At 48.3% G+C, this 27,101-nt stretch overlaps 10 protein-coding genes across 10 annotated transcripts; 8 read left to right on the plus strand and 2 right to left on the minus strand.

Moving 5' to 3' along the window:
• Positions 1-207: 207 nt before the first annotated feature.
• Positions 208-806, plus strand: TREMEDRAFT_59159 (uncharacterized protein; the record flags this gene model as incomplete). Its single annotated transcript, XM_007001474.1, has 2 exons — positions 208-504; positions 717-806. The coding sequence occupies 2 exons, from the start codon at positions 208-210 to the stop codon at positions 804-806; spliced, it is 387 nt and encodes a 128-aa protein (XP_007001536.1).
• A 197-nt stretch (positions 807-1,003) lies between these two features.
• Positions 1,004-1,456, minus strand: TREMEDRAFT_25547 (uncharacterized protein; the record flags this gene model as incomplete). Its single annotated transcript, XM_007000579.1, has 2 exons — positions 1,004-1,244; positions 1,314-1,456. 2 exons carry the CDS (start codon positions 1,454-1,456, stop codon positions 1,004-1,006), a joined length of 384 nt encoding a protein of 127 aa, XP_007000641.1.
• Positions 1,457-1,640: 184 nt separating this feature from the next.
• Positions 1,641-3,311, plus strand: TREMEDRAFT_56104 (uncharacterized protein). Its single transcript, XM_007001015.1, has 6 exons — positions 1,641-1,708; positions 1,759-1,963; positions 2,044-2,206; positions 2,253-2,731; positions 2,777-2,935; positions 2,983-3,311. Exons 1-6 carry the CDS (start codon positions 1,661-1,663, stop codon positions 3,243-3,245), a joined length of 1,317 nt encoding a protein of 438 aa, XP_007001077.1. The 5' UTR covers positions 1,641-1,660; the 3' UTR covers positions 3,246-3,311.
• Positions 3,312-3,758: 447 nt separating this feature from the next.
• Positions 3,759-5,350, plus strand: TREMEDRAFT_59161 (uncharacterized protein; the record flags this gene model as incomplete). The annotated part of the gene is made up of 4 exons (XM_007001475.1): positions 3,759-4,404; positions 4,699-4,834; positions 5,004-5,096; positions 5,272-5,350. 4 exons carry the CDS (start codon positions 3,759-3,761, stop codon positions 5,348-5,350), a joined length of 954 nt encoding a protein of 317 aa, XP_007001537.1.
• A 735-nt stretch (positions 5,351-6,085) lies between these two features.
• Positions 6,086-6,691, plus strand: TREMEDRAFT_59162 (uncharacterized protein; the record flags this gene model as incomplete). The annotated part of the gene is made up of 1 exon (XM_007001476.1): positions 6,086-6,691. The coding sequence occupies one exon, from the start codon at positions 6,086-6,088 to the stop codon at positions 6,689-6,691; it is 606 nt and encodes a 201-aa protein (XP_007001538.1).
• A 1,309-nt stretch (positions 6,692-8,000) lies between these two features.
• TREMEDRAFT_59163 (uncharacterized protein) lies at positions 8,001-10,399 on the plus strand (the record flags this gene model as incomplete). The annotated part of the gene is made up of 5 exons (XM_007001477.1): positions 8,001-8,330; positions 9,197-9,274; positions 9,692-9,793; positions 10,062-10,103; positions 10,256-10,399. The coding sequence occupies 5 exons, from the start codon at positions 8,001-8,003 to the stop codon at positions 10,397-10,399; spliced, it is 696 nt and encodes a 231-aa protein (XP_007001539.1).
• Positions 10,400-11,714: 1,315 nt separating this feature from the next.
• TREMEDRAFT_59164 (uncharacterized protein) lies at positions 11,715-12,331 on the minus strand (the record flags this gene model as incomplete). Its single annotated transcript, XM_007001478.1, has 2 exons — positions 11,715-11,752; positions 11,782-12,331. 2 exons carry the CDS (start codon positions 12,329-12,331, stop codon positions 11,715-11,717), a joined length of 588 nt encoding a protein of 195 aa, XP_007001540.1.
• Positions 12,332-16,902: 4,571 nt separating this feature from the next.
• On the plus strand, positions 16,903-18,295 carry TREMEDRAFT_59166 (uncharacterized protein; the record flags this gene model as incomplete). Its single annotated transcript, XM_007001479.1, has 2 exons — positions 16,903-17,133; positions 18,116-18,295. The coding sequence occupies 2 exons, from the start codon at positions 16,903-16,905 to the stop codon at positions 18,293-18,295; spliced, it is 411 nt and encodes a 136-aa protein (XP_007001541.1).
• A 288-nt stretch (positions 18,296-18,583) lies between these two features.
• On the plus strand, positions 18,584-20,781 carry TREMEDRAFT_59167 (uncharacterized protein; the record flags this gene model as incomplete). Its single annotated transcript, XM_007001480.1, has 7 exons — positions 18,584-18,637; positions 18,783-19,116; positions 19,665-19,690; positions 19,774-20,275; positions 20,317-20,435; positions 20,480-20,615; positions 20,690-20,781. 7 exons carry the CDS (start codon positions 18,584-18,586, stop codon positions 20,779-20,781), a joined length of 1,263 nt encoding a protein of 420 aa, XP_007001542.1.
• Positions 20,782-21,824: 1,043 nt separating this feature from the next.
• On the plus strand, positions 21,825-24,342 carry TREMEDRAFT_59168 (uncharacterized protein; the record flags this gene model as incomplete). The annotated part of the gene is made up of 6 exons (XM_007001481.1): positions 21,825-21,897; positions 21,951-22,148; positions 22,212-22,346; positions 22,436-22,817; positions 22,868-24,187; positions 24,243-24,342. 6 exons carry the CDS (start codon positions 21,825-21,827, stop codon positions 24,340-24,342), a joined length of 2,208 nt encoding a protein of 735 aa, XP_007001543.1.
• Positions 24,343-27,101: the final 2,759 nt, after the last annotated feature.

Genomic DNA, 27,101 nt, shown 5'->3' on the forward strand with positions numbered 1-27,101 from the left:
CTTCCCGATCCAGTCTTATTCCTATCTTGTCTTAGTTCCATACCCGAATCGGTTCTAAACCGAACTTATCCTATCTCCTGACTCGACGACGACATAGGGGTTACCTTGACAACCATCTTTTACGCCCTTTTATAACTCTTTTCAACCAAAGGTCAACTTACCATACATTTCAACCAAACGAAACCTTTTCAAAACAACACACGCAAAATGTCTGGTGTCAAACGTGAATATTCTTCTTTGATCAAGCATGAACAATCGGATAAAGATCAACAAGATTACAAGTATGGGAGGATCAATGGGAAAAGGGAAGATGATAGTACACCAGAAGTATCACCTAAGAAAATGAAATCTGAAGGTGATTCTCCAACTACGCCAGAGAAGAAGGTCAGGGGAGAAGGAAAGAAATTAGGTCCTGGACCTGCTTGGACGGGAGAGATGAGGTTGAGGTTATTTGAAGTTTATCAAGAAGTTGGGAATGTTGATTGGGGTTCGGTAGCTCAAAAAGTTGGTCCTTATTTTCCTTTCACATTTTATCCCTTGTCTGGTCCTTGTTTCTTTTCATACATCTCATGTCCGGTCTTCGAAGCTTCGTTTCCTGAGCTCACTTTCGTGGCGATTTTGCGTTTCTGGGTCACATGAAGTGCCGTGAGGTGGATGTGTTGATACTTGTCGACTGACGTTGTTGAATGAGGGACGAGTAAGGAGCTGACGTTAAGATGGGCGGTGGGATGACAGCTGCTCAATGTCGGAAGCAATGGCAACGAGCAACAGGTACGAAAATCCGTAGAGCTTTGAGGGAAGAATGAGATCGATTGGGTAATTTGACAGGCTGGTTATGGGATTCACGCGTGAGGCAGAATAGAAATTAAGATGGATTTTGTGAATTGAAGAAAGGGGAGATGCATGTTTGTGCGTGATGGGTCTGATACTGAGTAGATGATACATGATAGGGTATAAGAGATCATTTAGGCATCTACCTGATTAGCTTCAGTGCAAAAGTCAGTCAAGGCGTCCTTGGACTCACTTGTATATCATACTGTCTTTGAAAAGCAACAAACTCTTCATCTTTATTCTTATAACTTTTCGTTAAAGTTTCCAACACCTCCTTAATCCCAGAATAATTGGTTTCGAGAGTAGGAATGACATCCGCCACTGTCCGTTGTACCAAAACACCTCCAATGAGACGATAACATGTTCTCTCAGGAGCCGATTGGAGTAAAGGTTGTAATGTGTTAAGCACCAATCTGTCCTGTCAGCTGAATGTCGTTGTCACCTTTACACCTGAACCTGAAGTGGAAAACTGGAAGACTCACGCATGTTCCTCCGCTTCAGATTCGAGCTCCCCTATTTTCTGCGCTAAACTTTGCATTTCCGATCGTATTCTCTGAAACACTACAGGTACTTGGTCTGGGGGTAGTTTTGGGGGTATCGTAGATGTCGAGGCGTTGGGTGGCATCGTTTTCGATTACTGAAGCAGGTTGAGCCAAAGAATTCTGGATGACTGGGTGGGAGTGAAAGATGGTGGTGGTGCCCCACAATATACACGCGGAGTTTGTAGGGATTTGAAGAAAGTGGCACATTGTGGCACCTATTGTTCAGTTCACAATTTCCATCTTCCCCTTCGTTCTTGCTATACCTAACCACTTTTCTCATCATCATCATGACGGACTGCGTGGCAATCGTACCCGAGCTACCGTTCAGAGATCAGGTGAGCTGGTTTTCTGTCTAACTACTCAAATATCATCAGCTGATAATAAGGTCCGAGAAGTAGCCATACATCTTTCACGTTCTCTTCCAACACCTGACTCAGCTTCATCAAGAGCTTTCACGGCTTCCTTTCAATCTCAGCTCGAGGTGGAAGAGGGTCAGGAAATACCGGAGGAGAAGCGGAAAGAGGTCGTGAAGAGTTTAGTAGCCAAGGTGATAGAGTTGAAAGGGGGTTTGGAATCTTCGAAAGAGATGGGTGAGTTGATCGTTTTCATTCCTTCACCATCCTTGGAATCTTCTTGGGAATGATGATGGGATGAGTGCTGATGATCTCAGAAGCCGAACCTGCTCATATACTACTACTTCACCTACTAACGACCAACTTGAGCCCTGAAGAATATGACGAACAAGTTCGAGCAGTCGTTGACGCTGTCAAAGCTGGTGGTGCTGCTAGTTTCGCTGCCAAAAAAACACTCAAACTTGAGACCGCATGTCGAATGTCAGTCGTTTACCAAAAGAATCAGATCCATGAGCTAATCTCCAAGATTGAACAACACTTACAATTACCTTTCCCCTGCTTCTTCACTTCGTCCTCACACTCTTCTCGCCATTTTATCTCTCCTCAGTCAGGCTAGCGACCTCTCAACCTTCCCCCTGTCACCCTCGTTCCTCGAATCGGCCTTGACTCAATGGGCTATTCCATCACAAGAAAAGGTCACCTTCCTCATTTCTGCCGCGGAAATTTATCAGACTTCTGGCGAATTATCAAAAGCCTTGCAGCTACATATCGTAGCTCTAAAGCAACACGTAGACGCGAAGTTGGCGGAGAAGACGATTTTGCTTGCTCTCACAGATGAAAAGAGGTTTGAAGTTGAGGAAGTGCTGCGAGTTCCAGGGGTCAGTGAGAAGCTTGAGGGACCTGTGAAAGAATTGGTGGGGCTGTTCACCCAGACGGACGAGTTGGAGGCTGTAAAGGTGGGACAAGCTTGGGTCACATCAAATACTTCTTGGATCGAGTCACAACGTAAGTGACTTATCATCTGGTTGATCTCTATGCTCACTAGGTCAGAAATGGCGTCATTGACGGCCGACTCTCTTTTACGGAAGATCAAACTGATCGCACTCGTCACCCTCGCCTCTCGCTCTTCATCCCGACAATTACAATACTCTCAAATTGCCACTGCTCTACAGGTCCCAGAGGCTGATGTGGAGGCTTGGGTCATTGATGGTGAGCGGAAGTCACAAGAGCAATCGATAAAGTAGCTGACTCCCTAGGTATTCGAGCCAACCTCTTTAAAGCTCGTCTCTCTCAACCATCCTCACTCGTCACCATCTCCTCCGTCTCTTCCACCGGTACCCGACGATTCGGTCCCACCGAGTGGCAGTTACTTGAGCGTCGCTTGGAGGAATGGAAGAAAACCGTATCCGGCGCTCGGACGGTAGCGGCCGAAGCCGAGGCACTTGCAGCTCAAGGACCAATCACCAACCAACGTCGCAATCAAAATCAAAATCAACAACGAGAAGAAATTACCGCGTAGTTGTCGATCTATTGCACCAACATAGTGTCATCATCTGGCATATCGGTGCATCGTCATTTTGTGCATACTCATTCTTATCCGGTTATGGTTAACGTAACAGGGGTGTATCATCTTTATTGCACCACCGTCTGACCCCTTTGGCCATGGTTCGGGGTATGCGAAAGTTCGCACGACTTCCTTTGTATACTGATATCTTGCCGGTCACTGACCCAAAGGAAAGATACATCTAACTAGCTTCTCCAATTCTCCCATTGCTCTTACAGTAGACCAATCCGAGATGGACAGGGGTTGTAGTGTGATTGGAGCCCATTGTCGCTCAAAGGGTCAATGACCAACCAAAACGGCCGCCAAGACTTTCTCTCAGAGTGCTGGTCATCTTTATAGGTGTTTTTGTTTTGCATCCACCAGATTATTCATAATCATTAACCACCCCGATCGTCTTCATCTGTGCAGAGTTCTCCGGTCGAGCTGGTCTCGTTTTTCAAAGGGTCGAACGATATCCACCGATCCACCATGACGGGACTAACACTCCCACCTCTCACTCTTTTTCTTTTTTCCCTCGTATTGTTCCTTCTTGTCGGACCCACGCTGGTGATCGCATCTCCTGATCCTACCTCTCCCAATGTTAAGCGAGAGCGACTGGTCGCTCAAGCTCCTTCGAACACTGAAATCACCCCAATAGAAACTAAGAATATAGAAAGAGGAATCACCACCCTTCCCGTACTTCCTCGAAATGATCATCCAACTTCCCCGCCTCGTCTTCCCCGACAACCGAACCGTTTAGTACCTCAACCCACAAAGAGGGCCGAGGCTCTCATCGAGAATGATTCGGTTGAACGTTTCATCGACGACGTCAAGGTGGAGAGAAGAGATGAGATTGGAATAGGAAAAAGAGATGATGCTTGTTCTATAGCCATCAACATTAATCTCTCTGATAAAACAGCTCCAGCTATAGACCTACCATCATGTTTAGACGGACTGGATTTACAATTGGGTATCAACCTTGATCTCACGGACGATGACGGTGGTGATGATGACTGTGAATTGGGTGGAGGGAATTTTCTGGCTCATTCGGAAACTTCAAGTAATACCAAACCACCGGCTTCTACATCTAAATCGGCCAATCCAGGTAAATCAACTCCTGGAAATGGTGGTAATGGTAAAACGCCAGCAGGGGATACATGGTTTTCAGATAAGTTCTTATATTCTTATCATCCATTCCTTCCGCACTATTCCTCACACTATCACTCGGCCATCTATTTCTTCATGATGAATACTATCTATCCCTTGGAATGAACGCCCTCTACCTCTTGGAGTGAAACTACCACTTGGTGTTATGATACGCTTTATGAGGAGCGAGTGGAAGGTTTAGAAGAGACGAGCTGATAAACACGCAACGCAACTTGGTACACGCAGGACTCTAACCCGGGAGCATGCGGAAAGATATACAAAGATTCAGATAATATCGTTGCGCTTTCATGGCATGTTTTCGGAGGGAATGGATACGATGGTCCGAGTTGTGGCAAGACTTTGACTATCGTCACTTCAAAGGGAAAACAAGCAACTGCTGTAGTTGCGGATGAGTGCGCGTGAGTGTCTTATCTTTTCTTCCTCTTCCATTCTCTGCTTTCATTGTCTAATGCTGGTCTTTGTCTCGGTAATTGCCAGACCTGCTCACTGACTATCTACCTCTTGGTAACACTCACAAGAAGAAGTCACATAAGGAATAAATATGGAATGAGATACTAATGAGTCCAGAAGCTGTCCCGATATGTATCACGTCGACATGTCAACCGGTCTATTCTCAGCTCTAGGACTGGACAAGAGTACAGGCGAATACGTGGTGAAATGGTGAGGTTTATCACTTCTAAACCTTTCAACATCTCCTTCCTTTTCTCCGTCCTTCCCCTTCAAACTTCCTTTTGAGACGCCAAAAACGACATAACGTCCAAGTCTCTTGAAACGAGAATATCATCAAAAGACCGGATCTTGTCGTGAGCATTCAGGTCTTTGAACTGACATCTAGGCAATGTCCCGACTGCGTATTCGAGGAAGATCCGACCATAGGAGGATGCAAGAATAATCCTGGTGGACAATACTGTTGAACAAGATCCGACTATAGATATCAACGAGTAGGATGATCCGGACGGTTATGATCCGATGAGGGATAGAGAGAGATGATCCGAATTGGATAGATTGTTAGTAAGAGATTTTGAGGCGTAGGAAATTTCTGCTACGTATGTCTATCCGTCGTTTCTCATGCATCGCTTCTCATCTTTCTCACGTATCGCCTCATTCTCGGTCTCTCGTATCGCCTCATCCTCGGTCTCACGTATCGCCTCATTCTCGGTCTCACGTATCGCCTCATCCTCGTTCTCGCGATCTCACCACGTACTTCCCCTAGCATAGCATTAATTGGAGCTCGGTCGAGATTCAATCACCGGCCGTCGACGAGATTTCGATGTGGATGCAGAAGAAGAGAAGGGGGAAACGTGTGAAACCCCTTCCCCTCCCCACCTCAAATCGAAGCTATGCAGTCGAACTCGTCGTCGAATCCTCTCTTACACCGGCCACCTATGGAGATGACGATTGATATACGGGAACAAGGGAGGAAGTTTGATAGGTTGAGATCGCGGGTCAAATTCGAGGTGGACCGGCCCGAAGGGGTAATTTTTCCCGGTTTTCTCATGAGGCTGAAAGTCAGAAACTAATCAAAGGTGTGATGTGGGAAAGAAGTTGGCAAGAAAAGACAGTGAAAATTGGTTTTAGAGGCCATGCAAGTGTCCAAATACCCCTAAATCATCTCAACTTGCAGTAAGTGTTTGAGAAGCTAGCTCATCATGGAAACTAACATGGGGAATGATGAAGCATTTGAAGATTACCTACGAAGAGCTGGTCCTGGATGCTTTGCAACTATGGATAGTGTGAAACGCCGATTGGCCGCCTGTGCAGGAGCCTATGGCAGCCTATTCAGGCTTCAACTGTACTTCTCCCAACCTCCAGATACTAGGAAGTTCACCTGGTCACAGCCCAGCATGGACGTTCTGTACACTGCATTGATACAATCTCGCCTTTCCCGGTTCTTGCTCGACAAACCAGTGCCAACAGGTATCACCATTGATGGAGATTATGATGCTGGAAACAATATTTTTTTTGGAAGGGGGCAATCTCCCTTGCTGACCGACATGAAGAAGGTTTCCGACAACTCTGGACTGCTAGACATAATAATGCATATAGCGAAGAATCGAGAAATCCAAAGCAGTGAACTCGCTCAACCCAGTGGAGATGTTGCCCGGATGCAAGCTGCAGAACGTGTGGCATCTTATGTCTTTCTATATAGCAAGGACGCACCGGACGAGTGGCCAGACGACACTCGAGCGATGATCCACGTTGCCAACACTCACAGGACACTTGCTACAAGCATCCGCATTCAGCTTGAAGCCTAGGGTGTTGACTCACTTGGGCCACCTCATTTGTGGTCTCCATTCCAAACCGTAAAAAGAATGCATCAGGACAGAGACCTTGTTGAAAAGGATGTAGAAGATATCTCCTTGGCCACAGGGTCCTCTTATCCAGTGGAAACAGGCTCTGCACGCGCCCCCCGGAAACCGGAGGCAAGCAAAGAACAGGCCGACAACCTGGAGCGTACACTCGGTCGCCAGGACCACTGCAAGGTATTGGAGGTTCTCCTCAATGGAATTGGATTGGATCCGGCCACCCAGGCCAGTGTCTTGCAGATCACCTCGGACGCCGAATCGAACAAACTCGTGGGACACCAGGGGAGGTTCGTGTCAGGATCACGGGTACCTGGTTACGGGAGTGTAGTAGTCGTACTTCTTTTCCATTACCATGTCCTCTCCTACTACCCCTATTCCGTTTTCTCACACCACATGATACTTTTCCTCGATCCCCGTGTCTCATATTGATCTCCGTCTTACTTCGCTCTTCTACCCCATGTCCATTTCCGTCTTTACTCCGTTACATCGGTATCACCCCGTTCCCCTTTTCTATATAGATGCAGTCTATTTCCATAGTCCCCTTGTCGAATGTATTTTGTGTTCTTTAGTATTATCTTTCGCCACTCGATCTCAATAACCTTTCAGGTCTATTAGATCTTCTACATCAATAGGTTTGTCCCCTACGAGGCCTCTACAGCCATAGCACAAGTGACGCAGACTATCTACAACGTCTGGTCCTGACAGTTCGGCGATCAATAGGGGTTTGCGTCACTGACTTACAGCCATAGGAAGCTTTGCAGGTCATGATCCTAGTGATGGATGAGCTTGAAAGGGTCCAGTAGAGTATGTAGATCAGTGGAGATTATTGAGTGATGCAAGATGGCTATTCCCACATCTCTGGGTTTCACGTGGTGACAACTCTGGTATATGGAGGACGCCGGCGGCGGCTTACCTGATGTCATGAACATGACTGCCACGTCGGTATTAGGAGATCAGGGTCCACAGAGTTATGGCTGAGGAGTCCCTGAGCGTAGTCAGCAGATACATTATTCGAAGCTATCCATTATCTCTTTGAAGAATGTATCTTCCTCTGTCTGAACTACATAGATCGTCTAAGCACTAGTCAGTAGCAAGGCCTTGTCTCTCGAGAACCTAGAGCCGTCTTGACAGTAGATACATTCTTCCCGTACTTGTACCGACCAGTGCGTAGACGACACTTCCCCTTGCTAGAACCGGAAGTTGGGGTAATGTAATAGACAAACCCAAACCAGTAAATATCAATTACAAATCAATAGTCATGCCACCAGAAAAGAAATACATTCGACCAACAAATTCGGAACCGCCCAATACCCAGGATGACAGCGCCTCAGTTGTTAGCGAGACCAGTACCATACACCGTGCTGGTCGTCAATCTTGGAGGGATCGGACGCGACTACGTAGGCCCGAGACGCCACCACATCTACCAACGATGGCGCAGTTGCCAACTGTACGACCCGCAGTCCTGGCCACCTCCCGCAAAGGCTTGCTGCTACAGCAGGCCGAGATTGTGAGGGGACTTGCGGCACTTGGGACGGACCCCAGGGTACACCAGGATCCTGATGACACTTTGGGGGGGTGTCGAGGGACAGTCAGCGACCCCGGTGGCTTCCGCTCCCGAAGGCTCGATGAACTGAGCAAGATCGGTAGCCGTAGTTGGCAGGTTGACAAGGTGAGCGTGGCAAGGACACCCCGAATGGTCAGCGAAGCCATCAAGGCGATACCCAAACCCGATATGTTCCATGGCAAAAACGATTTGGACAAGCTCGAAGCCCACATTCATCAGATCAAGCGTTTTTTAACGGTAGCGGCGACAATCTACCCAACGGAGGAGGACAAGGTGCAGTTTGCATCTATGTACCTAAGGGGTAACGCTGAAATATGGTACGAGAGCTTGCGAGAAGACGGCAACAAACCTCACACACTCGACGGATACGTGGATACACTCCGCGAGATGTTTGGACCAATGGATCGGGAGCTGGAACTACACAGGCAAATCCAAGAATGCACTCAGACAACTACAGTCATGGAATTCTCCATCTGTTTCCGGTCTCTGACGTCAAGATCTGATTACAACAAACACCAGAAATGTCTTACTTTCTACGATGGACTACGTCCCGGGTACGACGAGAGTTAATGCGGCTACAGCACAGGCCAAGCTTCCATGACCTGGACAGGTTGGTGAAAACGGCTGTGCAACTGGACAATGCAAACCGCCAAGCGTTCGACCTCGGAGGACGTCAAAGTCTAAATCGTGCAGGTGACCACCAAGAATCCTCACAGGGTCGCCGAGTACCGGGGCGTACCCAAACACCTGAAATTCCTCGTGTCATCTCGGCGTCCTCCACAGCGGTCAACCGCCCTTTGTCGACTCCTCCCACGTACTCGCTGTCACAATCGTCGTTTCTTCTCTTCTACAGACCGACGGTCGACAAACCTCGGCTAAATACGCCGTAGTGGGGCGTCGATGTCTCCCTAGGACAGGGTACTCGTCGGGGAACTACGGCTAACTACGCCGTAGTGATAGGTCGAGTGGTAAGTGATAAGATGATCGTCGATGAGCTACGGCTAACTTTGCCGTAGTGCGTCAAACTGCTCGGTGGTAGCTCTCCTTAACTCGATGGTTGTAGCTACTGAATATATCGCTCGCTACTGACAACAATCAAGGATCGCTGAAGAAGTTCAGCGATCTGTAAACTATCTATACTACTCCCCACTTCTCATAGAACGTCCCTCAACTCCTGCACTGCCTCACGCTCAGTCCTCTTCGTTCAACTTCGCCGTACCTTGCCATATCCCCGATGTCCTACTCCACTCACTTCGACTAACTTCGCCTAACTTCCCCTGCTCTTCTCTCCTTCGGCTTCCTTCCCCTAACTTCGCCGTAGTTCTCCGCTAGGCGGGGTTATCGTGACAAATAATACCCTCTTGGTTCTCGTAACTTTGCCGTAGTCCGTCTCAGTGGTTCGAGTGGAGGTTGGTGATGGTGAAAGGAAGGTCGATGATGGTGAAAGGAGGGTTGGTGATGGCGGTTGTCAGGGATGTTACGATGTAGTTCGTGACACATTGTCCCTACCTAGCGTAACTCCGTCTAACTTTGCGGTACTTTGTTGTCCCTATGCTCCAGACCTCCATATATCTTACTCTCCCGTTGTACTTTGCCGTGGTTGGTCTCAGATGTCCTGAGTTATGTGTAGAGTAAAGAGGTTAAAATGTGATGGGGGTTTTGATGGTCAAAGGAGGGTCATTGTTGATGGAATAATCGAGGTGTCACAACATAGTTCGTGACAGCAGGCATGGGAGCTAAGCACTGACATACTAGAATGATACTTGGAGTTTATGTCTGATAGGCATGAGAGCAGAGGTGAAATATTAAAACAAAAAGGTGGAGGTTGTACTTGTTTTGCGCAACAAGGAACACGTGATGGTGTAATTCATGACAGGACGAATATTGAGCACCAGTAGTTCCATAGGTTTTCTTGAGTGAATCATAGATTGTTCGAGCTTGATAAGCAGGGGAAATGGTGGTGGAAACCGGTCAATTGGTTGAACAAGGATCAACAGGTGACGAAAGGTGAAGATGAGCTGCAAGGATGTCCTCAGAAGTGGAGTGCAGGATGGCGGCAGCAACCTGTGCATCTCGTTCGTTCCAGGTTTTGAGCAAAAGGGATGATCCAGTGGAGGGGATTGTAGTGGTAGCAGTTGGTGCTATGGTGGTGGGGAGAACGAACGAGCGAGTTCGAGTCATGAAGAGGACGACTGTTACCCTCTGATGCCATACCAGGTAGTTCTCTTTCCCAGTGAGCTTGGGCACAGTGTCAAACAATTTGGAGAGATCATTGGATGACATGATGGGGGTGATGATGCTCATGTTGAGCGAGATGAGGACAGGACAGGACGAGTTTGATCTAATCAATGTCGGACGAGTTCCCTATGTATGTGGTGGGCAGCCGTCCAAACAAGCAAGAAGACAATGACGTTCAAGTGAAGTGACTGTTGGTATAAGAACCTAAGGCTTGTCGCACTCCCACTCACACAAATGGCTAGTCTTCCTGACTTCCCTATCTATACTCCAGCGGTGACGAGACAAGCAAGGAGGCCGGTTGGTCGAGCTGGTTGAGTGAACAAGTGAACGAGCGATGGGTAGATTATGCTTGCTGAATCTGCTTAGTCGATTAAAGCATGGGTCTCATAATCAGTTGTAATCGAACAATATAGTAATGCATAAAGACATGAACAAACAAACAAAGAGAAAAGTTTCAACACGCATAGCTTATCGGATCCCTCCAACACATGTCAGGACAGATGGTGGGGGTAAATGTGTCCTGCTATCATGCAATCACATTGTCTCAAACCTCTCCAAGATCCTGGAGATGTTGGCTTACCTTCAATTATCAGTAGACCGTTGACTGAAGGCAGAAGGACTGTCAAAATTGTGACTTCCTTATGAAGTACACCCATATCCCCGGCTGGGTCTGCTAGAAAATCATGCACCTCCAGAGGGGAATGTCTCCAGCTGGGTCTGATCAGGTCCGTGCAGCTCCGGAGGGGTCCGTCCGCGGCTGTGTCCCTAACAGATGTGTGAGCTTCAGTCATCTCTGCATCTGATCATTCCTTCATTCTCACGGTTCTCTACAAGCTTCAACTAAGCTGTGCCAAGTGATTCTCCCGCCAGAGCTAATTCAGCATTTGGGCTGCCGAGAAATCTCCCTACTCGGCGCTCTCTTCTTTGCCGTGATTGGTAATCTGTGTGCCACCTGTTGGTAACATCCCAACAATGTTGAGGTCAAGGGTTACCATATCACCTCCATTTATGGTAGGCCTACGATAGGCTGATGAGGGAAGCATTAGCAATACACGTGGTGAGTTGTCACTGAGCCACGACCGTACAGCATCAGGGATAGACAATCTAGGGTGATTATGGGTTGAGTGGGCTTTGAGAAAGTCTCCAATATATGAATTATCCTCTTCTGGATTATAACCTTCCTGGATGTGGTTTAGTCTTGGCGGAATCTGGTGATGAGCCAAGGTCAGTTGCTCACGGCAACTTGCTGCTCCTGCTGCCATCATGTACATTAAGTATCCGTCTGACTCAACCCGAATATTGTCATGCACTCTCTCAATTGCTGTCAGGAAGCGAGTCACCGACATGGCATTGGTCATATTGACTTCTGTCTTCGGTTGAGGCTGGGTACTGGGCAAAGGGATGAACCCGTCAAGCCAGCCTTGGTTGCACACTTGGTACCACATAGCTTCAAACGCACATACCTCATGAAGATCTTGATGGTTGTCATAATCCTTATAATCATCTGAGATACCCTCAACTGATGGAACTTCACGATTGGCAAGTGTAAGAATGAGGCGTGATAATTTGACGGTCAACTGCAACTTGGCAACCTCTCTTGCTCCGGTGGTTGACTCCTGATTAGCTATCCTCCGCGTGTAGTCTTGATGGACTCTCTTTGAGGCCGCGTAGGCGTGTTGTGTTTTCTCCATGATATCTTCAGTGTGAGGGCTTGCTTGACCTCTCCCAGAAATGAGCCCCCAGACAAAATAGGTGGTTGAATCAAAGAGGACAGAATGATCGTTCATGGTAATGAGAGCAGCTTGTGAAGATTATCAGTGAAAACTAGAGGGGAGTCTCAGTTTTAACCTCTTGATGGGGTGCATGGCCACCCAAGTTTCTCACGGAAATTCCACACTCAGAGAGTATCACTTTCTCTCCATTCTCACCGTTCACAGCCATCCACCGCCTTTCTCACGGTCTTGTGAGAAACGACCCTACCGCCACCTTTAAACACGAGAGACAATCCGTGCGCCGGTCACTATCTTAACAAGCGCTGGTGGTCAGCCGACAGGATCAGTGGTCAGCCGACAGGATCGGCCTGCAACTGCCAAATCCTCACTAGGATTATTAACCCTTCCATTGGATTTCTCTTTGTTCAACTTCGCCTCTGAACTTTATTCGATTGTCTCTGGTTTGCTGTGTATGAGTGGAATGTGATAAGTATAGAGACATGTAGAATGGATGCATGCTCTGTTCCCCCTCTGTATCATCATCTAATCATCAGGAAACAGATCATCAACAAGAAAACTTTCTGGATCGGGAATTACAAGCCAATGATCCTGGAAAAGAGCATGCATCAATTCTACATGTCTCTATACTTATCACACTCCACTCACACACAGTAAACCAGAGACAATCGAATAAAGTTCAGAGGATAAGTTGAACGGAGAAATATTCGACGGAAGGGGTAATTATCTAACGGCGGTCTGGCCGTCCTGGCCAGATTCTATCGGCTAACACTCCCCCACGGGACAATGCACGACTCTGCAGTAGTCCCGGACGATTTATTGATGGCGACAGCGAGGTTTGTGATGATGTAGAAGGTAGTAATGATGAAATATTGAGTGTTATGTGTGTGGTAGTAGTGGTAGGTGAAATCGTGAAATGAATTTTGGTGGGGCTCCGCTCTGACATGTGGTCACCACTGACTACTGACAGCTCACTCTTCTCTATCTTTCCTTTTACTTCATCACTTTTACCTCCAATTAACGGTATGTCCACCTTTCGTCTTTCTCCACTTTTATCACTCATTTCTGACTGTCTGAACTTCCTTCTATCCTGTCTACTTCTTAAAACTTCAGGTTTAGTAGTAGAATTCCAAGAATCAATGAATTTCCTTCATGGTTCTGGCTGACGATATCTCATAGAATCACCACCCACCGAAAAACTTTTATTTTTATAAAAAATGTCATTATGTCTTGTCGTGGGTTTCTCCTGGTTGGTCTGTGGAGGGAGTCCGAGAGAAAAGGTATGCTGTTTATTGATTCTGTCATTATCTAGACTGATTTCTTGAATTCTCTCCAATGTTGACATTTCATCTCCGGATGTTGGTGTCAACCATCTCGTACTCTCGGTATCTTTTGGTGTCCGCTTCTCGTGGTGGACAAGGGGCCTCGTCCCCTTTATTTGATCTACTCCACGAGATGGAGGCGTGGGAAGGGGCGGTGAGGGACGTCCTAGACTACGAAATGAGGGGTCGTGATGAGGAGACGGGGAATACATAGTTTTCTCTCTCTTCTCCCCATGTAATTGGCCTTCCCTTCTCTTCTGTCCCTTCTCTTTCATTTTGCTAACAATTCTAGGTTCTACCGGTGGCTTCTGACCTATCTTAGAATTACTCACATTCTTAGGTACATCTGAAAATTTTACATTTTGGCTCACGAGAACTTTTCCTTTGGTGGTCTCTTTTTCTTCGGTGGGTTTCTCTGAAGTTCCTTCTACCCACACTTCTCTCTCTGGTACCACTTCGTTCTCTGTACCACTTGATAGATCTCCTAGATCCTCAAAATCAGGATAATTGTAATCAATGATTTCATCATCATCTAATGTCACGTATACTGAACCAGTGTTTTTCTTCTTCGGTGGTTCTACACGTATTGCTGACATATTCACCAAATGTACTGGTCCCCCTAAAGCCTTCGTGAGTACATCTGCCCTCTGAGAGACAGTACTGACATATTCTAGTTCAATAACTTTATTAATGACCAGATCTTGAAGAGCATGATGTCAAATATCAATATGCTTTGTCCTCTGGTGAGTACCAGGTTTTCTCGCTAGTGATATTGATCCTTGATTATCACAATTTAAGACAGTAGGATTTAGCTGATCGTAGCCTATTTCCCTCAGTAATCCTCTCAACCACTGAGCTTCCTTTGCTGCTTCAGCCATTGCGGTGTATTCTGCTTTGACTGTCAACGATGATACTGTAGCTTGTCTTTTTAAACTCCATGTTATCGGTGAGTCGTTCATCATAAAGATCCAGCCGGTTGTTGATCGTCGTGTGTCTTTACATCCTGCCCAATTGGCATCGACCCATCCTGCTAGATTGCTAGCCTTGCCGCCGAGACAAATACCATCTAACCGAGTGGACCGAAGGTATGTCATTACCATTATTCCTTCTTCCCACACTCTCTTTGTTGGTTTGGTGAGGTACCCAGCAAGGTATGAGGCGGCATATGATATGTCGGGTCGTGTACATGTGGCTAACCACTGTAGACATCCTATCAACTCTTGAAATGGTCAAATATCACTTTCCACTTCCGACATCGATGATTTTTTTGCAGTAAGGGGTAATGACGTTGTTCGATCTCGATGTAAGTCGTCTTCAGGGAACTTCTGAACTATCTCACCAATATACGCTGGTTGGTTTAACCATATCATTTTTTCTTCTCTATTCCTTGTTACCTTCATACCCAGAATGGTACTTATCTCCCCCAGGTCGGTTATTATCCACCTTTTCCCTAGCCCATCAAAAATCTCCTTTGCTTCTTCCTTCAATTTTGTGGCTAATACTAGATCATTGACATAGGCTAGCAGTATTGCTGCTCCCTTTCCTTCAATTTTCCCTTCTGGTCTATAGTAAAGACCCCAATCTGACTCAATTCTTGAAAAACCTAGGTGAGATAATCCTTCCCCGAGTTCTATCCACCATGTTCTACCCCATTGTTTTAAACCGTAAAGAGACTTTATTAACTTCAAGATATTACATCCAGGTTTTGGTTTTATCCCCTTGGGATACTTCATGTAAATTTCAACATTGAGTTTACCGTTTAAATACGCCCCTTCAACATCGGCCTGACGAATTTTGAGATCTTTGGTTGCTGCTATAGTCAAGAGTATTTGCAACGATCCCGATCTTCCTACAGGTGCGATTGTTTCTTGGTAGTCAACACCTGGTATCTGTGAGAAGCCTTGGGCTACTAGTCGTGACTTGTACTTCAGTCGGTTTCCCTCAGAATCTGTCTTCACTTTGAATACCCATTTACATCCAATGGCTTTTTGTCCCGGTGGAAGTACTGTCTCCACCCATGTATCCTTAGATTCTATGTTGGATATCTCTTTCTCCATGGATTCTAGCCACTTCTCACCATCTGGGCCGTTTACTGCTTCTTCAGGAGAGACAGGATCAGTGAGCAAAGTGTCGCTTTCAATACCTGCGATAGAGGCGAGTGCGATTAACTTATTAGGCTCGCGACCAAATTCTAGGAATGAGTCTGTTAGGCTCGCAAAACGGTGGGGGGGTCGAATAATTCGTCCGTGACGTGTCGTCACGATCCCCTCGTCCCCATCATTTCTTCCTTCCTCATCATTTCTTTCATTTTCGACGATATTGTTCTCATAGACCCAATTTCCTCCCCAGATGCCCTGTCCACGTTGTCTTTCAGTAAATTGTGGACCTGTATTAGGTGAGTTGTCTCTGTTGACATCATTTCCTTGTTCATTATCAATATTTTCCTGTTCCTCACTTTCTGAGCGGTCGTCAGGGAAAATTTCTTTGTTGACAACAGGGTCTAGGTCTACTTCTATGGTGTCGAGACGGGTTTGGATGACATCTGGCGGCTCTCTAGTAGCCACCATTCGTCCTGTCGAGCGATGAACGTCTCGTGAGTGTTTGATTTGTCCCAATCCGTCCATTCTAACGATCCAACCGCTCACACCCTCATCCTGACCTAGTATAATGGCTGACAAACCCCTAGGTACCGTGAAGTTCGACTTCAGCCTTGTCTCCCTTGGTATCTGAACAAAACATTGTTCACCAAATCTCCACACGCTATCTAAGTTCGTGTCTCTTCCTGTGAGTGGTTGTCACGCCGGGCTGCTTGACATCATCTTTTCCCATCAACGAGGTTCCTTTGGACATCAGTTTGCCATCAACGATCCAGTTCTCATGAACTTCATCACCCACGAGGGTATTAGGAGGCTAACTTCGTCGAGGACAAAGTTAGTCATGTAGGAAGTTGGGGAGATACAAGGTTAGGGAGATACAAGGTTAGGGAGGCACGAACTTTGGGACTTTGGGTTGAACAAAGTTCCGCGTTGAAGAAGTTAGGGAAGGATGAAGGACTTAAGGGCCGAAGTTCCCAGAGATCTGTGACGATCTCTGGTTGTTGTCTTAGTGATATAAGTTAGTAAAGTACGAAGTTATGACACCCAGAAGTTATAGCCACCTAGTTCGTATTTTGAACAACGAGGTAGTTGAAAGGTCGAAGCCCACAAAGTTATTGGCCGTCGGTCCTAGGAAGTTAACAAAGAAACAACACCGTGACAGTACCAGAGATTGTCCTTACCGACTCTTCAGTAACTCGCGGGAAGATACATGTGGACTAGAGGAAAAGAGAGAGAGAGAAGAACGGCTGAAGCAATGTTGAGGAACAAACAGGGAGATAACCAAGGTAACCTAGAACCTCACGGTTCTAGGGATTCATCTTTTCTCTCCCAGCCACCTTCTGACACATACTTGGGCAACCCATGGGTTGAGGAGGGTGATCAAGGGAGAAGATTAGAGGAAGAAGATGGGGGATCAACTGGTGGAAGAAGTTTGTATACAGTGCGACCTAGGGGAGGGAACTCACCGGAGAGATTTGAAGAAGATATTAGAGATGGGATGTTGGTGGATGATGAGAGCTCTGAAGGAGTTGAAGGCTGCTGACAACCAGAAGAGTGAAGCTCTGACAGAGATAGTACAAGAACTTCGTTGAGGACAGCGGGGAACTAGAGAAGGGTCAGCAACAACTTTGTCAACTCGAGCACCGAAACCAAAGGACCCGGACGAATTCAATGGGTCAAGAGAGAAACTCACTGGGTTCTTGACTCAGTGTTCGTTGGCGTTGAGTGTGATGAAGGATATGTTTGAGAGTGAGGAGCAGAGTGTGTTGTGGATGGTAGGGTTCTTGAGAGGGGTTGCACTGCTGGCGGTGCAGCCTCATCTACTTTCTACTCCTCTTCCTCCTTTCCTCTCAAGACGTTCTGAGTTTGCTGTTTGGATGAAAAGGAACTTCGGTGACCCAGATGAGAGGGGTACGGCTATCCAGGGTTTGAGAGAATTATAACAGAAGCAAGGGAAGGCATCAGCGTACTTCACTGAATTCCAAAAGTATATCGCAATATTGGGGTGGAGTGAGGAGGAAATGTTAGTGGCTCAGGCTATTAACGGATTACACGAAGTTATGAAGGACGAGCTTTCCCGGAGAGAGGAGATTGGGACTATGGAAGAGCTGAAGGCAGTGGTGATCAAATTGGACAATAGAATGACTGAGCATTGGGTGGAGAGACAGGCTAATGGGCAGAAAACAAACTGGGGAAGAACACCTAACTTCGTACAATCAACGGCGATGTTATCAATGACACCCGCGAAGAATCCTGTGGGCGCGGTGCCGCTTCCTACCCCAAGTCGGAGTAACTTAGTGATAGGATCACAGGTTTGGAAACAAGGGGATCCTCTTACCCCTAGGCCAAGTTTCAAACAGAGAGAAAAGTGGAGGGCCGAACGAGCGTGCTTGGAGTGTGGAGGCCAGGGACACTATGTGAAGGATTGTCCTTTAGTAGCGGCTAAGGTAGCTCAAGGAAAGATGAATCCTCCTGAGATGTGGAAGAGCTCAAGGAATAGGGGAACAGGAGGGAATGCAGTAGCGGTGGGGGAGCCGAGGCAGATGAATGTGGCAGCAGGAGAGGATGTGGATGAGGGAAAAGGCCTGGACCCTTTGGTTTGAGAGAACGTCGGCGGGTCCATTTCTCTGTCCTCTCTGCTATTGTTCCTTCTGATATTAACAGGAAAGAGCTGACAGTAGCAGAACCATGTGTATACAAAGACGGACATTTCATCACGATACCCATCACTAATGCGAGACAACCGAAAACAAAAATCAACGTTAAAGGGGCCCAGGTGGTCGCCTTATGGGATTCAGGAGCAACTAGTCCATATATAAACCCAAAAACAGTGGAGGAGTTAGGATTGGAAGTGATAAGATACACAGAGGAAGTACCTGTACGTATGTTCGATGGTTCAGAAAGTATCGGTGGCCCCATCACAAAGTTTGTTGAAACAGGGATCCGTGTGTCAATTGAGGACGAAGTCTGTATGATTTGGTTGGATGTCACAAAGTTGTGCAATGCAGATGTGGTGATATGATGGGAATGGATGAAGAAGGAAGGAGTGGTCCTGGATGTTAGGGAGGAGGTAATAAAGATCCCGTGTAGATCGAAAAGAGAAGGGGAGAAGTTAGTGCAGTTTTTGGGTTCAAGGAAGGGGAGGTTTTAGGACCTAGAGACTCGGCGTTGGAAGACGAACTTAGTGAGGAAGAACAAGAAGAACTGCTGGAGTTGGTACCTTCTGAATACCATGGTTTCTTGCATATCTTTAATCCTAAGGTGGGAGGAGAGACGTGTAACGGTACTGGAAACACGACGACTAGGTCGCAGGTTGGGTCGAACTCGATGGATGTCTCGTGGAACTCTAGGGGCTCTGGTGCTAATGGATCGTGTCTCCTCTACAATCGATGTAGCCAAAGAATGATATTGAAGAATCAGCAAAGTTGGTACTTTGCTGATTGTACTATATACTGTCTACGGATATCCTCGCCCTTTGTCCTCTTCCTGCTGCAAGCGTCTACGTACGTACATACTCGGACAGGTGAAAAACCGCTTTGAGCAAACCCAGTGGGGAAATCTCGAAAGGGGAAAACCCGTCCCTACCTACTGCAGCACTGCCTCCAACTCCCGCTTTCCTCTGTCCTAATCCGTCGAACTCGATAGAGTCCTCTCGATTCGTTGTTACCCCGTAACAAGTTTCCCCCCCTGTCTCAAGGATCCTCGCCGAGGATCCTGAACCCTGTAACCAGGTGATGCACATGGATTGTTCTTAGACACCTTTGGTGCGCCCTGACATCATACCCACGCTAGTGTGACGGTTGCCATGAAAACGCGTCACCCGCACGGACCTCCAATGTGATCGAGAAATTACTGACCAAGTTACCTCCCCGTCTTCTTTCTCTTCTTTCCTCCTCATTCTCTCTTTACCTCTTGTTTGTCGTTCTTTTTACTTATCTATCATCATCCATCCATATCTTACTCATATCTTAGAGTATCCTTCCAACTCTGACCTGTCTGTGAGCATGTCTAAGCGTACTGTAAGCAATTCCCTTCGAATTCGATGTATATCCTCCTATCTCTCACTGGCTGACGAGATTAGTTGTCTCCTTCCACCTCCTCCCGTCAAACTCGAGCTTCTACCTTGGCAATCCTGCCTGACGTCGACCCCGAACTCCTTATGCGTAAAACGAAAAGAATGAGAATTACGTCTGAAGCCGCTTCCTCTCAACCCCCATTGGTTGATGCGTCTCGACGAGCTCTCGACACCATTAAGGAGAAGTATCAATCCGGTCCTTCTCGCGAAGCACAATCGCTCCTTGATGACCATGTCATCGAGCAATATTTCGACTTCGAAGGGGGTGCTGGGCCATCTGCCACTGGTGAGAACCTATCTCCCGCCAAATCCGTCGACTCCGAACACCCTACCGTCGTCGAAAATGAAAATTCTCCCGGTAAGCAACCCACTGGTCCTCCTTCTGAGGCTTCCGACGAACTTGTGGAGGTTCCCGAAGAACTTGGTGACATCTTTCACGCCCCTCGCAAGGTTACCGTCAACCAGGAACTGGTTAAGTTGCTCGAGGATCGAAAAGACTCCGAAATCGGTGAGAATTCCACCGAGTTCTGTTCGCTTCTGACTTGTTAGCTACCCTTTGGGCCAGCATGACCTTCCCCTCTGTTCGTCTCGCGTTGAAGAACGAAGCTCTGGACCGTTTCCGCGAAACCAACGCCATCAAGCCCACTGTAAAGTGGTTTAAGAACGCTGTAAGTCTCGAATTCTTTCAAGTTTTATCGATTCTAATCATTAGCTCGATCGTTTGGCCCAAGGTTGGCGCCTCCGCAACAAAAATGGTGCTGTTGTTCGGCTAGAGGGTGAGCTCTGTACCGATTGTCAACGTCGTCTCGATGGTGGTGAAGACTTTCGTGTTGGTTGTATTGGCCCTCGTAAGTTCTTGCTGCGACTCGTTCAATGTTGATGCAATTCAGTCGGTGGTGTGTGTGGTGAATGCTCTGCTAAGGGTACTTCAAAATGTTCGGCGCAGACGTCGAAAGGGGTGTAACTACGGCGTACTTCGGCGTAGTTACTCTAACTAGGGTTTTGATCTACTGATGGCGATGTATCTTGATTTATAGCTATCTCTATCTGTCTTTTACTACTGACAACAATCAAGGATCGCTGAAGAACTTCAGCGATCTTCTCAGCTAATATTATCTACTCCTCCTAGACGTTCATCCAACCCTCTCGCGCTTTGACGTACTTCAACGCACTTCGTCCAACTTCCCCGAGCCCTCGGCCATCCTCTTCCTCCTTCGACTAACTCCGCCTAACATCGCCGCACTTCTGCTCCCATTGTCCCTACTTAGCCTAACCCCGCCTAACATCGCCGCACTTCTGCTCCCATTGTCCCTACTTAGCCTAACCCCGCCTAACATCGCCGCACTTCTGCTCCCATTGTCCCTACTTAGCCTAACTCCGTCTAACTTCGCCGTACTTGGTGTCAGAAGTCCTGAGTTACGTGTAGAGTAAAGAGGTTAAGGCGTGATGGGGTTTTGATGGCCAAAGGAGGGTCATTGTTGGTGGAGTAATCGAGGTGTCACGACGTAGTTCGTGACAGTCGCCCCCTTCTTTAGCCGCGAACGTCCTCGTGAGCGATTACACCTCTGTCGTGGCAAGAGAACTTAGCAGCGTAGTACCCCCATTCTCTCCCTCCCCACGACCAACCTTCACTCTTCTGTTCTTTGCGCCGCACTTCGTAGTCGGGCCTCCTTTCACTCCAGAACCCGACAATGAGACTCCCCTAACTTCGTCGAGGTTTGCCGTAAGAAGCCCTGTGTCTTTTGTAGGTGAGACACGCTTCGTGAATGGCAGCCGAACAACACCGTAGTTTGTCGAAGTAACCCTCGTTTATATTGAGATGAGACACTATAGCGTGGGAATTTTGATCGTCCCTGCGATGCCTTTTGTTGATGAAACGCGAAGGATGCCGCATGTTGACGACGGAGGGGTAACTCGAGTTATACTAAGTACTGAGCAGTTCATCGTCCTTCTCTCTCTTCCCCATCTGTTTTCAAAACTTTCTATCTCTCGCGCTTAGAAAACGGATTTGTTACCTCGACGTATCATCTTTTATTTCTTTAAGTATTTTAAACGTCATGGCCCCTCCTACTCCCACCTCTAACCCTTTCGCCGCCATGAGGAACTTTGGTGGTATGGTGTCGTCTGCTCGTGAGTCTTTCCCCTGTACCTACCGCACTTCGCCGCACTTGGCTGACGTTCAGTTTCCTTCGGTGATAGGTCTCGCCAAGTTTCCTCTCTTGGCCTCGGCACTCTTTCCCTGGGGGAACCGTCTGGCGCCGCCTCGCCTCCTCGCTCTGCTTCTCCTCCCGCCAGTCCTCCTGCCGGTTCTCCCGCCCGTTCTCCCTCCGCTTCTCCTCCTGCCGCCAGCCCTCGCCGCAGGACGCCCGCCTTTCGTCCTGGTGAGTCTCCGTCCTCCTCCGACCAGGAGTCGCTCAGTGGTTCGGAGTCGGACGATCAGTCAGACTTCGAAGGAAAAGGGGGTGATTATAGTGATGAGGAGGATCAGGATCGTGAGGGTGAAACTGAGTTAGAAGATATCTCAGATGATGATATGGTGGCGGTTAGTGTAGAGGATAACAATGTTGATAGTCCTGAGTGTGGGTTCTTCGCCCAACCTCCTATACCTTCGCCGAACTTGGCCTTGTTTATCTGTTCTTTAGCTCTCCAAGACATTGCTAACTCGCAGCCGCTCCTGCCCCTCCCCCTGCTCAAATTGTGGGCCAGAAACGACGCCGTTCCCTCTCCTCTTCTTCTTCTTCCTCTTCTTCTTCTTCCTCTTCTTCTTCTTCTTCTTCCTCTTCCGGGGTTCTCCCCCCCCCCAACGCCATCGCCGCTGCCGCCGCTGCTGCCGCCGCCCGCTCTGCCGCCGCCGCCGCCGCCGCCGGTCCTGCTGCCGGTCCTGCTGCCGCCCCCCCCGTCGCTGCTCCCCCCCCTTCTCCCAGAGGGGAGCCTTCGCCCAAACGGGTGAAGAGATCACTGCGGGAAGAAGAGTACTTGTGGGAGAAGATGAAGTCCGAGCCTGGTCGTTGGATCGCGGTTGGTGTTGACGAAGCGTGTGATCGTTGCCGGTGAGTCCACCTATTCGTACTACGCCGAAGTTACTCCTGCTAATTAGTAGACGTGAGATTATCACGTATAATCGTCCAAACTGGCCCTGCCTCAAGGCAGTCAGGCCACACAACAAGGCCCTCCGTTGTGCTTCATGCACGTCTGGCCCCTGCTCCTTCTGTCCCGTTTCCTCTGCCCGGGACATCCCGCCCCGTCCCTTCGACGCTTCTCCTCTCCCCCCTCCCCAGACTCCAGCGTCTGTCCCCCGTTCGCGGGTACCGTCTTCGTCTCTCCGGTCGGTTCGCCGTACTTCGCCGGACCTCCGCCCGTCGCCTCCGTCGCCGTCGCCCTTCGCTCCTGTGGCCGGCCCATCACGTCTCCCGGCTGTTCCTCCTTCGTCTTCTCGCCGTCCTTCGGCCTCTGCTCCTTCGGCCTCCCGTCCTTCGGCCTCCCGTCCTTCGGCCTCTCGTCCTTCGGCGCCACGCCCGTCCTCTCCAGTGGTAGCTTCTCCTCCGGCTCACAGCACCCGAAGTCGGCGTCCTTCCGTTCCTCCGGCCGCTTCGGCGGCCCCTCCCGTCACCCCTCCCTCTGCTTCCCAGAAGACACCGAAGTCTTCTTTAAAGAAATCAAAAGGGAAATCTAAAGAGAAGGAGGTTGCCTTCGATGATGGTGATGTGGAAGGTGAAGATACTCAGCGTGCTGGTCCCTCTGCTCCCCGGTTGTCCCTCGTCCACCCTCGTATCTCCCTGGACGTCCGTATTCCTGAGGACGAAAAGGAATTCGCCACTTATCGTTCTCTCGTCCTCGGTCTCACTACTCAGCTCGAGGCCGCCCGAAATGATACATCTCTCCTGCTTGACTTCTCTTCTCGTCAAGCTAACGCTTTAAACAATCTTACTGCGGCGTTAGTAGATGTAGTCAACACTGGGGCTCTGGACGACGAAGCAAGGACGAGGTTAGCGGACGTCTCTCGCCGAAGCCTTACTGAGATAGCCGATGTTCGCCGAAGACTGTTCGACACCCCCTTCCTAGTCACTCCTATGGCGTATGAGCCACCACCGTCCCTTGACTGGTTAGGTCGCCGTAGTAGTTCTCGTGTCCCAGCTTCCGCCCAGGCTGCTCTCGACCTCCTCAGTCTTCCCTTCGAGTGTCTACGGACCATACGTTCTCTGTGGAGGACTCCGAGCATGCAAGCTGCTCGAGATGTCCAGGACTTCGGTGACTTCTTCGGGGCTATGAATCGGGCATGGAATGCTTCTCTCTCTACTGCGTTCCCGTCTGAGACTCTCGATCTACCTTCGGTCATCGGTAGCCTCCACACCAATCCCGCGGGACCGAGTAGATCGAAGGAGAAAGGAAAAGGAAAAGGTAAGGGTAAGAGTAAGGACAAGTGAGCGGTACGTAGCTGTAATCCTATGTTGTATGCAGTACGTTCTATCTCCTAGCCCTTCGCAGTCGCCCCTCCTTCGGCTTAGTAGGGTGAAGTTCGTGGAACTTCGCCAATATGTCGTCAGCTCCATCGACGTTCTCCACTGGTTCCCATGATACTGAGTCGTCTGTTCCTTCGTAACCTAACCACTCCACCAAGTACTCTAACTTTCCTGATCTCTTATTTACTCTAGAGTCTACAATATCCTTTACCTCCCAAGACTCTCCCACATTGTCTACTTCTACTGGGCCAGGTGGCTCAGCTTGCTGACCAGGAAATATTGGAGGGTGATAAGGACGGAGCAAGGAGACATGGAATACATCATGGATACCTGCCATCGTTCCTGGTAATTCCAATTTACAAGCATGAGAACCTACCTGCCGTACTACCTTGTACGGCCCACTTTGTTTAACATCTAACTTCTTCATTGGTCTCTTCGTCTTAATATTCTCTAACGACAGCATCACTAGGTCTCCTTCCGCGAGGTTCGGCGTAGTCCGGTGTTTCCTATTGTATCCTTCGGCGTACTTCTCATTAGCTTTCTCAATTCCTTCGATACAATCTTTGTGTATTTCAGTCAAGTCTTTTACCACCACCGTAGCAGCGGGCACTTCGACTTCGCTGGCCTTGATTTCTTCAGCCCATCGAGGGTGGTACCCATAGTTCGCATAAAATGGTGTCTTATTTATCGCAGAATGATGGGTGTTGTTGTAGGCGAAGCTAGCTCGAGCAAGCAGCTTCGACCAATCGTTCTGCTGATAAGAAGTGAAGATTCGAAGGTAGAGCTCTAAGGACTGGTTGGTTCGTTCAGTCTGTCCATCAGTCTGCGGATGATATGCAGTAGAGAGATGTAGTCTTATCCCGAGACTATCGGTCAAGTTCTTCCAAAATTTCGAGGTAAACTTCGATCCCCTGTCAGACACTATGTTCTCTGGTAGCCCATGCTGAGCTACCACATAGTCCATTATCAACTCGGATAGGCCAGCTGCGGTTAACTTCGTCGTAGTCGGGATAAAAATGGCCCATTTGGTCAACCGGTCCACCACTACTAAGATGGAATTGTATCCATGGGAATTCGGGAGCTCTTCAATGAAATCCATCGAAATGCTGGACCATGGCTTCGTAGCCACTTCCAGTGGTTTAAGCTCTCCATGGGGTCTCTGCCTGTTAGTCTTTGCTCTCTGACACACCGCACATCCAGCGATGTAATCTTCAACATCCTTCCTTACTCCAACCCAAACGTAGTCCCGTAGGACTAGCTCGAGAGTCTTCGCTGAGCCTGGGTGACCCGCTAGGACCGAGTCATGCCGCGTCTTCATTATCTTTAGTCGAGCATCGGCGTAGTTCGGCACATAAGTTCGACCATCGAACGTGAGGAACCCTCTTGAATTCCATCCCCCACGAAGTATTAAGGGGGACCGCGAGGTACGGCGTAGTTCGGTGACCGACTCTGGTTCCTGCACATTATCGTGACATGTCAGATGAGAGCACTTAGCACAGGTTACCCCCAGTAATTCTTCTCTAACCTCCTCCACCTCTTCGTCTTCCTGTATTCCAACTACCAAATCCATAGGATTAATAAGGTCACTCTCTCTTACTTCCTTCGTCCCTTGCAAAGCACGAAGTAGGTGTTGTAACCCAGAGCTAGTGCCGTCGAGTTCGTCGAACTTCGGCAACCCTTGAATAAGGTTGCTCTCCTGCACCATAGTACTCCCTTTTCCAGAGTGGTAGTCTGCTCTTCTCGATAGTCCATCCGGCAGTGTAGCTTGTCTCCCAGGTCGATACACCATCTTAAACCTAAAGTTAGAAAGCTCTTCGACCCACCTGCCCTGCCTCGGGCTTAACTGCTTCGGTTCCATCCAGTATGTCAAGTTCAAGTGGTCCGTGAGAACTGTAGTTTCTACCTGTAACAGTAAGTGTCTCCTTCTTCTGAAAGCCTCAACGATAGCTAGTAGTTCCTTCTCGCCTACCGTGTAGTTTAACTGCGCCGCTTGAAACGCTCCTGACTCGATCGCTACCGGATGTTCTTGTCCTAACTCGTTCACCTGCGATATTATGAAACCCCACCCGAAGAACGAGGCATCTGTCTGTAGTAATGTCTTCAACGAGGGATCAAAGTGAGCCAATACCGGGGCCCTACACATTCTATCCTTCAACTCTTTAAAAGCTCTTTCCTGCTCCATACCCCAGACAAACGGTACATCCTTTCTTGTGAGGTCATTGATCGGTTTAGCAATCCTAGAGAAGTTGGGGACAAAACGCCGATAATAACTAACGACTCCCATAAATCCTCTGCTCTCTCTTAGGTTCTTGGGACGGGGAAAAGACACAACAGCGTCGATGTACTCTGGATTACTAGAAACTCCCTCCCGTGAGACCACAAAACCCAAGAAGACTACCGAGTCCTTTTCAAACTCGCACTTACTAGCCTTGACGAACAGATTCGACCTTCGAAGAACTTCGAATACCTTCGCCGTAGTTCCTCTCAATTCTTCCAACGTCTGACCATAGATGAGTATATCATCTATATAGACAACTACTCCTTTCCCCAACAGTTCTCTGAAGCTTTCATTTAGGAAATGCTGGAATACAGCAGGAGCATTTCGCAGACCATCTCGAACAACAAGAGACTCGAACATACCGTACTGAGTTCTGAACGCCGTCAGGTGTTCGTGTCCTTCCTTTACCCGTAGGAGTTGATAAGCTCCAATCAGATCTAACTTGCTGAAGTACCTCGCTTTTCCTAGCTCTTCGGTTATCTGACCGATCAGAGGCAGTGGATAGGCGTCGGGTATCGTTGCTTCGTTTAACTTTCGGTAGTCAATGACCATTCGCCATTGACCTTTTGCTTTCTTCGGTACCAAGAACATCGGTG

The sequence above is a fragment of the Tremella mesenterica genome (genome assembly GCF_000271645.1).
Source record: "Tremella mesenterica DSM 1558 unplaced genomic scaffold TREMEscaffold_1, whole genome shotgun sequence".
Lineage (NCBI taxonomy): Eukaryota > Fungi > Basidiomycota > Tremellomycetes > Tremellales > Tremellaceae > Tremella > Tremella mesenterica.